The following is a 17173-nucleotide window of genomic DNA, read 5'->3' as shown; positions in this document are numbered from 1 at the left end:
CGAATAACAATAATAATCTTGTCTGTTTTAGTCGCCTCCCATTTATCTAGAAGTATTTTTCATCTAAAACAAATGATTGTTGAGTTTTTTTCGTCTTTTGGAGCATTAAGTTTCTCTTGGATTAATTCTGTAATTTTGGACTGAAGCATCAAGTACAAAATATTATATTCTCCTTACAGATGACCATACATTTCTTAATAATATAGTTAGGAGAATTTAGTTGTCAAGATCAAATCCTTAAATTGATGAATTTCTTCATTCCACGACGGTTATATATTTCTCTAATAGAAAGAAAATTTTTGAACAATTCAAAACAATAGAAAAAAAGTGATAGGTCACCATGCTCGTTTACGACAAAGTGACGATTTACTTCTATGGCGCGCGCGCGCTAATCACGCGCGAATTTATACCCAGTATACATGTAACTGGATGGATGCGTAATGCCCGGTCATCACAATTTCGTGTCATAAACTCCAAGATCAATATCAAGATCGTCTTGTGCGGGATTGTCAATGCCCATACCAAACTCGTCAGGCAAGTTTTCCTCTGTAAACGTTTCAAAAAAATGCCCAGTTGTGGGATCCATTTTAGACCACTTTCGCAGCACTACAGGGCTTGTGGGTGGATTTGCAGTGTTAGGACTCCTTGGAGTAACTTCCACACTCTCCTGTCTCTTAAAAAAGAGAACTTTGAGCGATCGGCGGCATTGCCTGATGCGAAAAGTGTAAGTAAATGGGTTGCAGGCCGAATTAATGAACAGAAAAGGCAGCGAAATCCGTCGACATGCAACAAACCATTCTCCGGAACAATGAGAACAGTGAACCTCAATTAGGGTCATTAAGTAATATGGCGAATGCGACAAAACAAGAAACAAGACGATGAGAATAGCAGTAAAAGCGAACTGTTTATCAATGTCGAATCTCTTCTCGGTAGCGGAGAAGGAGCTGTCGCTTGCGTCCGAACTCATTGAGCATGCTCGCCTTCTGAACCGACGCAAGACTCTGAGCAGAGCGAAGTTAAAAATCAGCACCGCAACCAGTGGAAAAGTCATATTCAAATGAACCTGCAACATGTAATAAATTCCCACCGGAATGTCACTCAACTGAAGCAGACAAAATACCAGGGAATATGCCACGATACAAACCACACACGCCAGCGTTTTTCTGCCACTTGCCGCGGAGCGGTAGTAAAACGGTAACGCTACGGCAATTAAACGCTCCACGGAAAGGCCCATTACGAGTAGAGTTCCGTTATTGATTGAAAATAAACCAATTATACTCTCGAAGCTTCCAATGATAGGTCTCCTTTCGGCTTCCATTTCGCAAAAGATTTCGTTGCGAATGTGAAGGGCTCCTATAACGGAGCCATTCAAAAAGTCGTGCACAGCTAATGCTGCGATGAAGACTGAAATTGGCTTGCGAAAACACCGTAGCGGGTCCTTGTACATCACATAAAGAAGAACACCATTAGCAACCATTGCCACGAAGGACAATATTCCAGCCATTAAGGCAGAACAAATACATATGGCGAGCATCGAATCCGAGGAGTCCACTTCGATAAGGCATAAACTTCACAATCTTGATTCGCGTGCCGTGAGTCGAAAAAACACCTCGAAATAAGTGAAATATTTTACAAGAGGCCGAATAAATCACTTGACTTTTGCCTGGTTCGTGGCTATTTAGTCACTGGTAACAATACATTAATTCACAGAAATTTAAATTTCAATTACGTATTACTGAACAATTGGCCAGTATTCCAGTCAAGCACCACGCTCCACTGAGCAACGTTTTGTACTATTCAAAAGATTGTTAAGAATCTTGGACTTATTAGCTGCAGGACAAAGGGAAAAATCGCTAACATATCCAGGTCGTTCATTACAAAGATTAACATCGTCTCAGCGAGAAGACGGCAAATATAACGGTTGCTTAGCGGACGGTTTAATAGAAACAATAGTCGAAGTGTCGCGAAATTCGTGTCCAAATTTAATGTCGGAAACCATTTTTGGAAACCATTTGTCTGCAACGTTGTTTCGGCGAAGATTAGAAAACACAACTTTCGATTTTTCGTTCGCTGCGTATTAAAATTGCTGGTAACTTTTTGACGATTTATTTGCATATGTGGCGGCGATTTGCATTTTTGTCACTACAGATACAGGCAAATACAGGTGAATAAATCGAAGAAAGTACAGTGTAAAAACAGCTTGATAAATTAAACCATATGATAAAAAAGTCTTCGGGTTTTTTTCGTTGTATAAAATGCACGATTCCCTGGTAAAACAAAACGTGAAGCATTTGCTGCAAAACGTTGTCATTTATTGTTGAATTAGGGCTAAAAATTGTCCGAAAAATAAATTTAGAATTTGAAATACTATTCGGCGAAGACTTCGTTCAATTTACTCGATAAAACACTTTTGGCCGTGCAGTACTTTTTTATGTTTATTCATGTTAGAATCTTCTAAAAAAAATATATAAACGCTACCGCGGCCAACAACACCTTTGTGCTAAAAAAAAATTACCCTTGAGCTTACATATTCAAATCCTGTTCATGGATTGGTTAGTTACAGATCTCGCACGTGATAAGTTCATGACATGCTGGCGATGGATTGGATTTATCAACCAGTCAATAGAAACCGAGGGCGAGCAGTTTATAATTGTTTTACTGACCTTTAATATAACGTAGTGGCCGATCTATAAAAACTCAGTTAAAATATTGATAAAACTGATGTTTTTACAGTTCGATGTAAGGCGCTTAGCTAGCCAATCAAATTGCGACTTTTGCCAAAAGTCACTTATAAGGTTATGCCAGTAGGTCATTATCACTTTTCACTGGATATTATTGCCTGTTATTATATGACTACAATAGTACGCGCGCTCTGATTGGCTGCTGAGCGGGCATTATTTTCTTGTAATGACCGGGCATTATGAAAAATTTTCTCGGCTCGGCGGTTTTTATATGGTTTTTTGAGTTGTGAGTGAATGCTACCAGCGCAATTGCGAGAACGACAATAAATACCGACAAAATGTAACTATCTTTTCAACAACTGAAAGAAAAATATTAGCATACCGATACTTCTTTAGTAGGAGCGGCGAAGAGAGCCACAGAGAGCGAGAGCGAATTTCACCTCGGTGTTTTTTAGATATTTCAGTTTAGAATAGCGCTAAAAGGCCATATAATAAATAACTTATTAACCTCGTCCGTTCGGTCATTACAGGGCAATCTCAGACCTCGGCCTTGATGTATTGACCTCGCTATCGCTCGGTCAATACATCAAGGCCTCGGTCTGAGATTCCCCTGTAATGACCTCACTCTCGGTTAATAAGTACGTAGTATATAATTGTCCATTAGAAACGCTTCAAATCTGAACAATCTCAGTTGGAAAAGAAAATTAATGTAAAAAAAAATGTTAATGTAATTTATTCACCCATGTAACACTGAAGAGCTATCAGGAGCTCGTAAGAAAATGTACGTACATCGAAAATGTAATTGAAATTTGAAGTGTTGGTTTTTCGAAGGGAGGAAAAGCGAAGAACGCGGAGAAAAACCCTCGGAGTAAGGACGAGAACCAACAACAAACTCAACCCACATATGACGCCGGGTCCGGGAATCGAACCCAGGCCACATTGGCGGGAGGCGAGCGGTCTCACCTCTGCGCCATCCCTGCTCCCCTTTAAAGCAATTAGTTCGACTAGTGAAGATAATGAAAAAGAAACATGAAAACACGATAATGTTTTCAAAAAAAAATCAACAAAATTTCCTGGATTGTCATTGTATCTTTTATTTATCGCCATAGCGCAATTCAGGAACACATCGTAACAAAATGAAATAATTACAAGAGTGAAAGCAATCATTTGGTTTTAAGAAGTTGTCGTCTGATTTGTCCTTAAAAAAATAACACTAAATTAATTTCAATCTTCAACTAGAACAACGCGACAACCTTGATGCTGTTTTGGGATAGAGTGGTTCAGTGGAGTCCCAGGGGGGGGGGGGGTGGGCAGGATTTCGAGTGACGGGGATGATAGAAGGATTTTGGGGGGTTGAAAGTTTCGATTCCAGGATTTTTTGGGGTAGGAAAATTTGGCAAGTATTTTTTTGATTAAATATGGGATTTTTTGGGTTATTAAAAACGATCCAATGGTACTGCTTTGGCTTCATAAATCTGCAAATACAGTAAAAACAAAGGTGTTTTGCTGTTGATTTTTGGGAAGTTAATTTTAAGTTTAGGGATTTTTTGGGGGTTTTGTTGGAAGTCCTAGGCATTTTTGGGGGTCTTGATTTTTTCCCCCATTTGAACATCCCTACAACTTGAAATCCCTAGTACCCCCCCCCCCCCCCACCTCCCGGAAGTGGAGTATTGTAAAGCCAAAACCAATAACAATGATTCTCAAGAAAAACTCGCTTTTACTCCCAACATCAACATCAAAATTCTCGTGACTGGTATCGTTCATTTCTATAATATTATTCTTCCTAGAAGAATTTGGTTTGGTTAATCACAACGTTTTCCTTGAGTTGATAAGGGCCTTTAATTCTAATACCTGCATGCGTTGTACTTGAAAATTTGTTTAATTTAAAATTTGGACTAAGCTCTACAAGTTTCTGACCACATAAGAAGTGAAACAAGGTGTAACAAGAAGTTTATACTAGCTTCCGGTGAAACGTATTGAACATCAGTGTATTTTAATCTGCTTTCTTCACTTTCTTTTTCGCTCCTTCTTTTGATTTTGTGCTTGTGGATTTCCTTTCCTCTTCAACTGTAACATAAACAAAACACTTTTAAATGAAAAAATCCCTTGGCTTAGTTTTGTTCAAAAGGCATTTTGGAGACCTTATTTTGGGGGCAGGGTGGAAGGTGGGGGTGAATTTTGGAATAAATATTTGTGCACTTCAGAAATGGTTTAGCTTTTATCTGCAAGAAGTTTTACATCTTTAACAGAAGAATTTAACAGTAACTGATTTGTCACATGTGAGAAACTAAAGAAGCTATGCCCATAAGGCTGATGAGACAAAGTATAACATACCTCGCCATATAGACAGTGTCATCCACTTGCCCAAGAAATAGAAGAAGGCAAGAATACAGGCACACACCACAAAGAACGCTGCTCTAGCCGGATTGGACATGATGCGAAGAAATGGGTATACCCAGAACTCTGCTGCATACGCAACCCACATGATCCTACAATAATAATTAAATTCAGTTAATTTATCCATCTGTTACTAACTAGATTGCTTGATCATTTTTTTTTAAATGAATTAATTACATGTTCTTCAATGTGTAATAGCAAAACATGAACACCTGGTAGATTTGAGAAAAATGTGAATGCCTATATACAATGCCTTAAATATTGCTCTTTTTCACATGCTAGGTTTTGCAAATGGTCGTCACAAAGTGCACGCATTACACACCTCGCCCCCTGGCACATTTGTTAGATTCTATTATTTGGAATAAGGATCTCTGCCTTGCATGCCTCGCATGCCTTGCTGCCTCACCTCGCATGCCTCGCTGCTTTGCCTTGCACACCTCCCAAGCCTCACACATTTATAAGACTCTTTGCAAAAGGCCTTAATATGTATCAATCAGATATCAAATCCAAGAGCCCCTCATCCTTACCCATCCCACCGGGGTAAATCCCCAGTGCATTCGGCTTGAGGTTAGCTTCAAATAGCTTCCCATCAGCATCGCAATCCAATACTCCTAGTAATGTTACAGAAACTAGGAAAGCTGATTGATGCAGTCCTAGTAAACTGTATACCGTATTTTCTCAAATAAACGCCCCCGGGGTTTATTTCAAACTTGGCGTCATGAACCCGGCATTTATTTGAAGCCGGTGTTTTATCGGGGCCCGGCGTTTATTAACGGACTGCAATTTTCAGCCAATTTTTTAGACTGATTTATTGTTACCGATCTTCGAGACCAAGGGGCAGTTTGTCAAGGCGGGACGATTTTTCTCTTCCTTCGGCCCCAAGAAAGTGTCCCTGGGTATCCAAAGGCGATTATTTCACAAAGGTGCACTATATATTTACTATATATTTATGTTGCAATCGAGATTTGTGACAAACAGAATATATTTACTTGTTAGCTTGACCTCAAATAAACGCCGGGACCTCGAACAAACGCCCCCGGCGTTTATTTAAAAACTAGCAAATTTGACCCGGCGTTTATACGAGGCCGGCGTTTAATCGGGGTCCGGCGTTTAATCGAGAAAATACGGTATATCCATAAGAGTAAATGCATAGTAACAGACTACGCTACACCCCGTGTCTGCCGTGCTGGGAACGCGACACATAGTAACAGACTTACCATATAAGATAGGTCGCAGCAAAGAGGGCCAACAGACCCAGGCCTACTCGATTCTTTGGATATTTGTGTCGAATGAAGGCACCTTCTACTATCATGAACACTGCACACCATGTATGCTGAAATACAAAGTGTTTAAGAGTGTGCCCGTGAGAGAACAGGGCAGAACCATGCAACAGGTGATACAGCTCATATCACCGATTTCGCCCAAACTTAACATAAATGTTGGGTATGGTGAGCTATTTACTATGGCAAAACATCAACTCAAAATATTTTATTCCCTTCAAGTTATGGCAGCTTTTGCAAAAATGGCCATTTTTCACTAATTTATGCATATTTAATTAGCTGACTTTGATTGACCAGTTCCACAAGAAAAAAAGACTTCTGAAAATAAAATTCACTGCACTATATTCTGTGGTTATTAGGCTTTAAGTACAATAATTCACTTTAACCGTCAAATTTGATTTCGTCTCCTCAAACGGTCTTTTGGAAGGTACACATTTCGTACTGTTGGAAATAGCCTTTAACTAGTGCCCAATATCTCCCATGAGCAACAACTTATATACATTATTCTTACATGGGTAATGAAGTCCATCATTAAACTTCACAAAAATGCAACAAAATGTCTGGGGACTTCAATATTTTATTAGTATTGAGGAACTAAACACACGTGACTTAACGATTTCTTGCTATTTCATCAAAATTCACCGAAACACAGAAGCCATTTATTTGCCTCAATTCGGCATAAAATCGGTACGAAATAGCTAATCAAGCATGAATCTATAGATAACAATCAAAATATTGGCGAAGAAAAGGCAGTTAGGACATTTTTCGGAGCGTTTTCAGAGCCATATAATTCGGCAATGTTGTGATATAGCAAATGTAAAAATAGCAGCGAAAGATTTTCTTCACAAGCTCGCTCAATTCAACATTTAGGCACATCAAAGTTAAGAAACAAGAAAGTAATACTACATACATGCCACTTATCGACACACAGATGCTTTCTTTTGAAGAATTTGTTCTTCCTCGCTGCACTTCGATTCTTTGATCGATCTCAATTGACATGTACTGTTGCTTTGAGGCGCGCTGAACTTAGTCAATCCATCGTGGTTCATCCTTCGTGAAAGGTGTAAACAGGTTGTCAATAAAGTCATTCAAAGAGCTGTTCAAAGTTCACGGAAGGACACTTGTCTCAGCCAGTTTGCATGAAATAAATTTAACTGGAAAATAAACAGCCGCCATGTTGAATTTCTACCTTTGAGCCTGTCGTTTCAGTCAGCGGTACGGCTGTTCACTGGGCATCACGCGTCCATCACGCGTGACCACACGCGCGATCATTTGCTTTTCCTCCGCGAGTGTTCGTTGGATGCGTTTGTGATGAAAATGAGAATATTTTCAAATTGTCGTAGGGAAAACAATTTCCTCCGCTACAGTTTGACGTGTTTACCGCAATGTGATGCTGAACAAACTCTAGGGTGCTTACCATTTGTTGGAGAGAACCGGTTGGAATGACCACTGAAAAATGGAACGGCTTCTTTCCAAAATTAGCAAACTAACCGAAATAGATGTCGCTTACCATTTGTAGCTCAGTTTCCTGTTATTTCTTTCCGTTGGTGGGAGACCTGAAGGATGGGAGACTAGAACTGGGAAACCTTACAAATGGTAAGAAAATTTCTGACGTTCCGTCAATCTCCGAAGAGATTTTCCAGAAAAAATACTGTTCCATTTGACTTTCACCGAAACAGAGTTCTTGATTTTTCTGTTCAACGGTCGGCATGCACGGCAACCAAATAAAAATAATTGTTTATGTTCCAAAATGACGCTAAATGGCGGTATAAAACTGCTCCGACGTCTCGGCAATACTGCCTTTTTGGGGGTGGCACCCTGAAGAAGGCAGTATTGCCGAAACGTCGGAGCAGTTTTATACCGCCATTTAGCGTCATTTTGGAACATAAACAATTATTTTTAGCATAAAAGACGCTACACAGTTAAATAAATCAAAATGTCAACGTCTCCCAGTTACTTTCCAGACATTTGTATTTTTTTATTGCTTGTTCAAATTCCCCTCCCCTGGCGGAAATAGTGATTAATACCGCGCATAACGATTACATTTTTTGACCAAATTCCCCTACCCCCGGGGCATAAATGGGAAAAAATGAATAACTCAGCAAAATTGGAGAATAACGTTTACCACGGGATAAATCACTATACGGTGGATAGCGAGGTAGGTTTTGTAATCGTTTCTTGCGCAAGTGCTTTAGTTGGGGGAGCGTCTGTGCTGAACTGAACAAAGTATTCACGTACGAAATGCCTTTAGGGACGCAGTCTATATGGCGCTAGCCTGTTCCAAACTAACCGAACGCCTGGAACAGGCTAATATTGCGCAGCAAATATATACATATATCTATAAAGGTGTGAATGTAGAGAGAGAAAACAACAAAGAATAAAACGGGTTTCCCTCGCGTTGACCTCGAAGAAGACAGAAGACTACCTGTGCTGGTTGAAACATTATATTTTAGCTAATAAGTTTTGCCGTCTTGCGTAGTCCTAGTCTTGCAATAAATTTGTTTAGTTTTAATGCGGGGTTTAAGCTCTCTACAAAAGTCTGCATTCGCGTCTTTGTAACTCACATAGCCACTTAAATTGAGTCGGTGATGAAGAAAATTATCATTTGAAGCCGCAATTCGTCACTTGCAATGTGGGCATTCAGGAGGAAAAATTTGTCCCCATAAAAGCCCTTTTCTAAAACAAATTAATAAAACTGCAGTAATGACGTTTATCGGTAAATGGACAGATGGAGAACTTTGTGGGATCCCGAAAAAGAGAGTGGGTACAAATTCAGTCTCCTAGCTGCCAAAGTGTAATATAATATAGACGATTTGAACAGAAGGAATAGATGTACACAGGCCAGGCTGACAACCTGACCGCCATTTCTTCGAATGTCCATATTCACCCCCTCCCCCACCTCCCAAAAAAGACAGAAACAACAAAAAAAAACAATAAACATACTAGTTTTAACCTGATATAAGATGGAAAAACTTGCTCTGATTACTTAATGGTTTCCGACATTTCAGAGCTCAATTTCAGAGCATCAAAACCGATTGCATCGCATACATTACACTGCATCCAGTGTATTTCTCTTCAACTATTTATCAAAAAAATTCAATGGAGAAGTTGAAAAAAATTCTCACTTTTACAAGAAACGCACACTACTTATAAGGCTAAGATCAAGCCCCGGTTGTTCAGAGGGTAGATAACACCATCCGCTACTTATTCCGACGAAAACAAACATTTGCGGAGGAAAAGCAAATGAACACGCGTGTGTATAGCTGTGTATAGCTGTGTTGGGCTATGTATAGGCGTGTATAGCTGTGTAGGGCTAGGCTATGTATCCCCTCTATGAACATCCATATATTGCTGGTTTTCACTGTCACGCAATCAAAAAATAAATTCGAAACCATTTAACTACAGAAGCTATGAATTTCAAATATTATAGATGATAAATAGATAAACAATTTCTCCAAGTTTCAGGTCTGTGCGGTGTACCGTTCGCGAGTTACGTTATTTTCCGAACCTTTCCACGCAAATTTATAAAGCTTAGTATGGAGCCGCCATAACTGTGTCCTGCCGAGGGACACAGTAATGGCCGCCGTGATGTCAGAGAAACCATCTGGAACTCAATTCTGTTTACAACAGCGGCCATCCTTGGCTTAAGAGCCAGTACACTTTCACATAAACACCACTTATTATATCTGAAATGTTCATTCTGCACAAAATGGAGGCCTTTTTTCAAACAAAACAGCTTTGTCACGGCATTCAGCTTGATGTCACATACGACGGAGAACTCAAATATTCAAAATGCTCTGTTTTAAAAACGAATGACACAATCGATCTGGAAATTTGCAAAAATATATATTTTTAGTTTATCTTTCGCCTAATGACAACGAAAATTTAGCAGACCTAGTGAATTTTGATTTCAGAATTTTATGACGTAACATGAAAACCAAGAATAGGATTTAGTAAAACAACTATATGATGACTACACTACGTACTTGCCCAAGTGTACGGCTTTACCGCTGACTGAAACGGCAGGCTCAAAAGTACAAATACAACATGGCGGCTGTTTATTTTCCAGTTAAATTATTTCATTCAAACTGGCTGAGACAAGTGTCCTTCCGTGAACTTTAAACAGCTCTTTGAATGACTTTATTGACAACCTGTTTACACCTTTCACGAAGGATGACCCACGATGTATTGGCTAAGTTCATCGCGCCTCAAAGCAACAGTACATGTCAATTGAGATCGATCGAAGGATCGAAGTGCAGCGAGGAAGAACAAATTCTTCAAAAGAAAGCATCTGTGTGTCGATAAGTGGCATGTATGTAGTATTACTTTCTTGTTTCTTAACTTTGATGTGCCTAAATGTTGAATTGAGCGAGCTTTTGAAGAAAATCTTTCGCTGCTATTTTTACATTTACTATCACAACATTGCCGAATTATATGGCTCTGAAAACGCTCCGAAAAATGCCCTAACTGCCAATCTTCGCCAATATTTTGATTGTTATCTATAGATTTATGCTTGATTAGCTATTTCGTACCGATTTTGTGCCGAATTGAGGCAAATAAATGGCTTCTGTGTTTCGGTGAATTTTGATGAAATAGCAAGAAATCGTTAAGTCACGTGTGTTTAGTTCCTCAATACTAATAAAATATTGAAGTCCCCAGACATTTTGTTGCATTTTTGTAAAGTTCAATGATGGACTTCATTACCCATGTAAGAATAATGTATATAAGTTGTTGCTCATGGGAGATATTGGGCACTAGTTAAAGGCTATTTCCAACAGTACGAAATGTGTACCTTCCAAAAGACCGTTTGAGGAGAAGAAATCAAATCAGACGGTTGAAGTGAATTATTGTACTTAAAGCCTAATAACCACAGAATATAATGCAGTGAAATTTATTTTCAGAAGTCTTTTTTTCTTGTGGAACTGGTCAATCAAAGTCAGCTAATTAAATATGCATAAATTAGTGAAAAATGGCCATTTTTGCAAAAGGTGCCATAACTTGAAGGGAATAAAATATTTTGAGCTGATGTTTTGTCACAGTAAATAGCTCACCATACCCAACATTTATGCTAAGTTTGGGCGAAATCGGTGATATGAGCTGTATCACTTGTTGCCTGGTCCTCTTATGGATACACTCTTAAAACAATTAAACTATTACCATTGCTAAACAGACCTGCTGGCTACCAGTAAGTCAGGACTCAAAATAGCGGCCGGTCAACGGACAATGTCCAGTCAAGATGACAATTTGTCCGCACAAACCTACAGTTGGCTGGTCATTTTGACTGATCAATGATCAGAAAAGTAGATAACATTTTTCATACCTTTTATTCTTAAAGTGCTACTATGATCAAATTTTCACCCCTTGAAATTTTAGGTGTTTCATAGAGTATTTAACGAAAGATTCAAAATGCTGTTTTCCGTTTTCAAATATCTTTTTTAGTTCCAGAGATATTAAAGCTTTAAAAAATTGTAAAATATGCAAATTAGGGGACTGATGACGTCATCTACTCAACCCAATTTAATTGCAAGTACAAAAATTGAGTTATCTCAGTCATTTTTCTGCAGAGACCAGTAAAACTTGCCTGACTAATAGTTCTGCAGGTGACACACTAACACATGTAATAAAATTATGTTACCATGGCAACTAACTCTTTTCCAGTCCCCACCAATTTGCTTTTAATATTTTAGAATTTTTCAGTTTTGAAAAATAGAACCCAGCCAAAACGCCTGCCTAATCCATTCATATGCTTGCCAGAGAACGCATGTAAAGTATCATCGGCAAATATCAAAAGGAAATGCCAGAATTGGCCAGAAAAGCCTTTAGCATCGGGGGATCTGGAACCTAGTTTGTTGCCATGGTAACCAAATTGTAAAGTTCATATTGTGAAACACAACTAGCAAAGTGTTACTGCAAAAATCAGAGAGTTCCGATACAAATTGGCTGAGATATCACTTTCTTCATATTTGATCAAAACTTGGTTGAGTCTATGACGTCACAACTTTGCTAATTTGCATATTTTAAAAACTTGAATATCTCTGGAAAGAAAAGAGATATTTGAAAACTGTAAACGGCATTTTTCTTCTCATATAGCGTTCTTGAAAATATTTTTTTTTTTTTTAAATGGCTACAAAAGGAGAGATACGAATTTCATCGCAGTAGCACTTTAACCCGAAATACAGATAGATAGTGTAATTTAAAATGTTCAGTAAAACACAATGCATCTAAACACGATACGATGCATTTGTATACCTGCCAACTCTCACGCCTTAGGCGTGAGTCTCACGCCTGCGAGTTGAAAACTTCGATCTCACACCAACTCACGCTTACGAACCAATTTCTCACGCCTAGTCGAAAAATGTGATTTATTACAGCCATAACCAACACATTTTCCCAAAATATCTAAAAATATCCAAACTCAAACCAATGTGAGAGACGAGAAATCCATGTAAAATGAGTAAATGACGATACTTTCCCCGAAATCTCAGAGTTTTGACAAGAAAAGCATTGGGAACGAGGTCATGTTTAGCAAAACACGTCCACATACTGGGATCGGGATATCTTCGGAATACTTCGGACGTCTTCGGAAAACTTCAGACATGGCCCTATCGTCTTCGGAAATCCTAGCACTCACAGGATAAAAATCTCACGCCTTTGACCCAGAAAAAGTTGGCAGGTATACATCTGTTTATCTTCAGCAAAAACATGCGGTAGTTTAAAATTGCTATTTTCAAAATTTTGACCGGTCAGAAATGACAGGTTACCAAACTAAAATCTGTTTGGCCGGTCAACATAAATGGCAACTGTCCTAAAATTATTTTGAGCCCTACTAAGTAACCATCGGTTTTGATAAAACTCAACCAGAAGTTTGAGTTTTGGGGGGCAGGCCATGGTATACTAAGAGTACAGTCAATCTGCCTGAGCATGTACATTGTTGAGTTCAGTACTTTAATAAAGTAAGCACTTATCATCTGATAGCTATAAACAATAATAATAATAATACATAATGTTTTAAGAGGAGACCTTCCTCCCCCAATCTACCATTTCCTTGGTAGTCTGTTTAGTAAAGCTGTAAAAGAAAGTACGGCTCCACTATGGTAGTTGAGCATAATATTTCACAATAGAAAAAGGAAAGAAGTTAATATAAAACCTATAAACAGTCTCGCATAATGATAAAGTTGGTCAATTAATAAAAAATGAAAAAAAAAATAACAATGAAATAAGATGTCCAGAGATTACTTTTAAGTATTTCAATTTAAATGTGCTGTTTGTGTTGTACAAAATATATTTTACAAAACATACTGTTTTTTACTAACCAAGAGATGATTGAGCCAGGGTGGAATGATCTTATCCAGTACAGAAGGAAAAATTAGCTCTCTATCAATCATGTAAATACCCCAAAATGTAGCAGCTACAAACTGAAATGCAAACAATTACACACAAGCAATTGAATAAATACATCTTGTTATCCAAGCGCAAGGGCGGTTCTAGAAGAATATCTGGAACAAGGTTTTGAAAGTATGGACCGAGTGCAGCGTGGTCCGTGAAAAATAAAAAACGAGTGCCAATATTCTCCAAGTACAGTGCTAAGCTAGCTTGGCTTGTATGAAATACACGGATGAAAAAAGATTTTATAGATATAAGCAAATAAGCAGAAGATAAAAAGAACAGAATTCTGACAGTGGAGCCACTGTTTCGGTTAGAAAAGAATTCTCTTAAAGTCCCTTTTTGTTAAAATTGAACTGGTATGGGATCATACCCAGTCCAATAATCAATCATATTGGACCGGCAATCGAGCAATCTGATTGGTTGATTTAATACGGTAAGTTATTGACTTACTGACTACCTTAGACATGTAATCCAACTTTAGTTATTAAAAAAATAAAAACGCACCCAAGTGCATTGTTGAGTTATATAAGCATGCAGGAATTCTTAAGAACACGCTGAGAGAAGTGTGTAGAGAAGCATAAGGCGCAGCCGAGTGCTTCTCGCACTTCTCAAGTGTCCTTAAAAATTCCCAACTGCTTAATGACTCAACATTGCACAAGGAGAAAGTTTTTTATTTCTTTTCTTAAATGTTAATGAAATTACTCGCGCTCAAACTCGTGACGTAAGCTGCATGCATTATATAGCTCCATAAAGAACATGCTTGACGTAAGCCGCGTGCTTTATGGAGCTATAATGAAGTCGAATTGACCAATCATAGTGCGTGCAATTCCTCGAACATGTTAGATTACAGGCAGCCTAAGTTAAAAGTGATATTTGTAGCTGTTTTAGAAGTTTGTGGTTTTTACACACAACAGCATCCTTTATTTGATTGGTTAATTTTGTTCCAAGGAGCATGGCTTGACACTCAGCAACGCCATAGAACTGTAGATCTTTTTAATACTTTAGGATGGATACCTTACTACATCGAGGCTGATATAAAAAGGTGCACTATAGCTCACCAAAGGATCATGGGTGCTTGCCCGTTATACATAAACGACCTATTAAGACTTAATAACAGCCAGCACAATAGGAATACACGGGGCGCTAATTTTACCATTTTACCAACGAAATTTAATAGAGTGAAAGAGGGAGGTCGCACGTTTTCCGCAACGACTAGTAAATGCTGGAATCACCTCCCCCTTAGGTTACGCACCTCTTCATCTGTAAATATCCTCAGGAATGCTTTGTATAAATATTTTAAATTAAGTCAGCTCAAGAATAATATTTTTACTCCTTTTTTAGATAATAACTTTTAGATTGTGTTATTTAGTAATAATTACCTTTGGATCAATATTGTAGATTAGTTTTTAAATTTTTAGCTTACATTTCGATTTTAAATTAGGTTTTAACTAAATTTTAAATTAGATTATTGTTTATAGTAGATTCTTAATTTTTTAGTACATTAGAGAGGGCCACAAATTTATTAGTTGTAAAACTATTACGTGTAACCCTCTATAAATAAAGTTTGATTGATTGATTGATTGATTGATGGCTCAAGTAGTCACACTGTAACAAGCTGCACAGCTTGTTACAGTGTGACTACTGTTGCTGTAATAATATTATTATTCAATATTTTAATGATGGCTTACCACACCAAGAGGAAATGCTAGTGCTGAAAACACTGTATCACGAAGCTTGACAAGCCAGTTGTCTTCATGTCCCTTTATAAGAGTTAAAACATCGGCCAGTGGAGCAATAATAAAATATATCAATTGGCACATCTGAAAGAGATGAAATAATACGTATATTAATATCTATTTTATTACTGCTAGAGATTGTAAAAGATCCCCCAAAGCCAAGATCTATCTAATGTCTATTTTATACTGCTAGAGATTGTAAAAGATCTATTTTGGCTTACTAGGGGTAAAGATTGTGGCCCGTCAGATCACATTGTGTGATCTGTGGCATGAAGTGACTAGGGGCCTGTTTACTCGATCTGGAATGAAGTTTGTTTTGCATTCACATGACAAAGTCAACTGGCCCATCCTAAGGCATTTTCATGTGTGACTGCTTTCAGGCAAGATCAAAAACAAAGATGGTGCAGGCTCTGCACAAACATGTTATTGTGCCCACTTATGGCCACAATTGCAATTTACACAAGCTATTTGACCATAGGGCTGCTTCTTTGGGCTAAACAGGAGATGTTATTCTTTTTGTCTTCCAAGACAGATAAGGCAAATTTATCCCATAAGATAATTAAGATAAACCGTCTATGCTAATCTATGCTTATAAGATAAATTCGGCCATTTAGGGTCAAAAGATTATCTTCACTGTAGATTACTAGATAAATTGCATAATCCATAAGATATCTTGGTAACAACACAAACCATAGTATATCAATTAATAAGATCACTCTCACTAGTCCATTTAAAGATAGCATCTGTAAATAGCCTGATGCTTTATTGGCCAGGGATAATTTGTCAGAAACTATTCTATTCATCAAGCTCATTTAACATTACAGAAATGATTTTTTTTTCGTTGAAGTGTAAAACAATTTTAAGCTTGGCTTTTCACGCTCCAGTGAATGATCGCAGAACTAAAATGTTATCGAAAAATATTGACGAACTCGCACAAAACGATGGGTTTATCAAAGGTTCTGTCGCAAAGAAGTTGCATGCAAAGTTGGATTTTTCGAAGACGGCACAGTGACCACTGATCGTGGAGAAATTTTAGCCGAACAGCACAAAATAAAAACATTTCTTACCAAATTCAAAAATGTCAAATACTTAAATCTCCCTCCATAATTCTGTGTATGCTCCGTCACAACCTGCAAGTCGTGATATGTGCCAAAAATATAAAATATTCCACATCCAAAATGGAACAACCCTCGAAAAGCCACCATCTTTGGAACAGTTGCAAAACCAGCCGGCGTGACTCCGATCCCCAGGCGGCTCCCCAGGCCACTAACCGGGTTGAAATTAACTTTATTAACTAAAGCTCCTCCAAGTTAGAAGCTAAATTCCTTGGGACCATAAGGTCAACGAGTTTTGGTCTATTAATATTTAGCCGATCGGTCGTAAGTGGCCCACTACTAATCTACAGATCAGAACTGAATTTCTGATCTTTAGATTAGTCGGAAGATCTTTAGGTATAAATATCTCACCAGATTTAACACAGTTAAAAACTTCCATCTTCCACCATATCCTCTATGTGTAGACACTAACTTGTCGTCTTCGTACCACGTGTAAGCAAAAAGAACTCCTCCACAAATGTGAATTATTATTCCTAACTTCCCTCCAGCAACGGAAGACGCCATGTTTGTTTGCTCTATTCCCCTCCCCTCCCCTGAACCATTTTTTTTCTTTCTTGGGGAGGGGGAGAGTAACAAAA

At 38.2% G+C, this 17173-nt stretch overlaps 3 protein-coding genes across 5 annotated transcripts in view; all 3 read right to left on the bottom strand.

Annotated features, from left to right (window-relative positions):
- LOC144664765 (methyltransferase HEMK2-like) overlaps window positions 1-17173 on the bottom strand; it is a 206513-nt gene that overhangs the window by 19564 nt on the left and 169776 nt on the right. The window lies entirely within an intron of this gene.
- LOC144664755 (uncharacterized) lies at window positions 452-1534 on the bottom strand. Its single transcript, XM_078525960.1, has one exon. The coding sequence runs from the start codon at window positions 1532-1534 to the stop codon at window positions 452-454; it is 1083 nt and encodes a 360-aa protein (XP_078382086.1).
- LOC144664806 (androgen-induced gene 1 protein-like) lies at window positions 3751-17126 on the bottom strand. 2 transcript variants are annotated; one of them, XM_078526026.1, is made up of 6 exons: window positions 16947-17126; window positions 15433-15564; window positions 13672-13773; window positions 6296-6411; window positions 5016-5170; window positions 3751-4748 (listed from the first exon to the last, which is right to left on the bottom strand). In XM_078526026.1, the coding sequence occupies exons 1-6, from the start codon at window positions 17097-17099 to the stop codon at window positions 4675-4677; spliced, it is 732 nt and encodes a 243-aa protein (XP_078382152.1). In that variant the 5' UTR covers window positions 17100-17126; the 3' UTR covers window positions 3751-4674. The 2 variants fall into 2 exon arrangements, with proteins under 2 accessions (XP_078382152.1, XP_078382153.1); XM_078526027.1 differs by lacking the exon at window positions 16947-17126 and adding an exon at window positions 16548-16721.

This window comes from Oculina patagonica, chromosome 9, assembly GCF_052425735.1.
Source record: "Oculina patagonica isolate OP01 chromosome 9, crgOcupat, whole genome shotgun sequence".
In the NCBI taxonomy this organism is placed as follows: domain Eukaryota; kingdom Metazoa; phylum Cnidaria; class Anthozoa; order Scleractinia; family Oculinidae; genus Oculina; species Oculina patagonica.
This window is presented reverse-complemented; position numbering and strand designations above follow the sequence as displayed.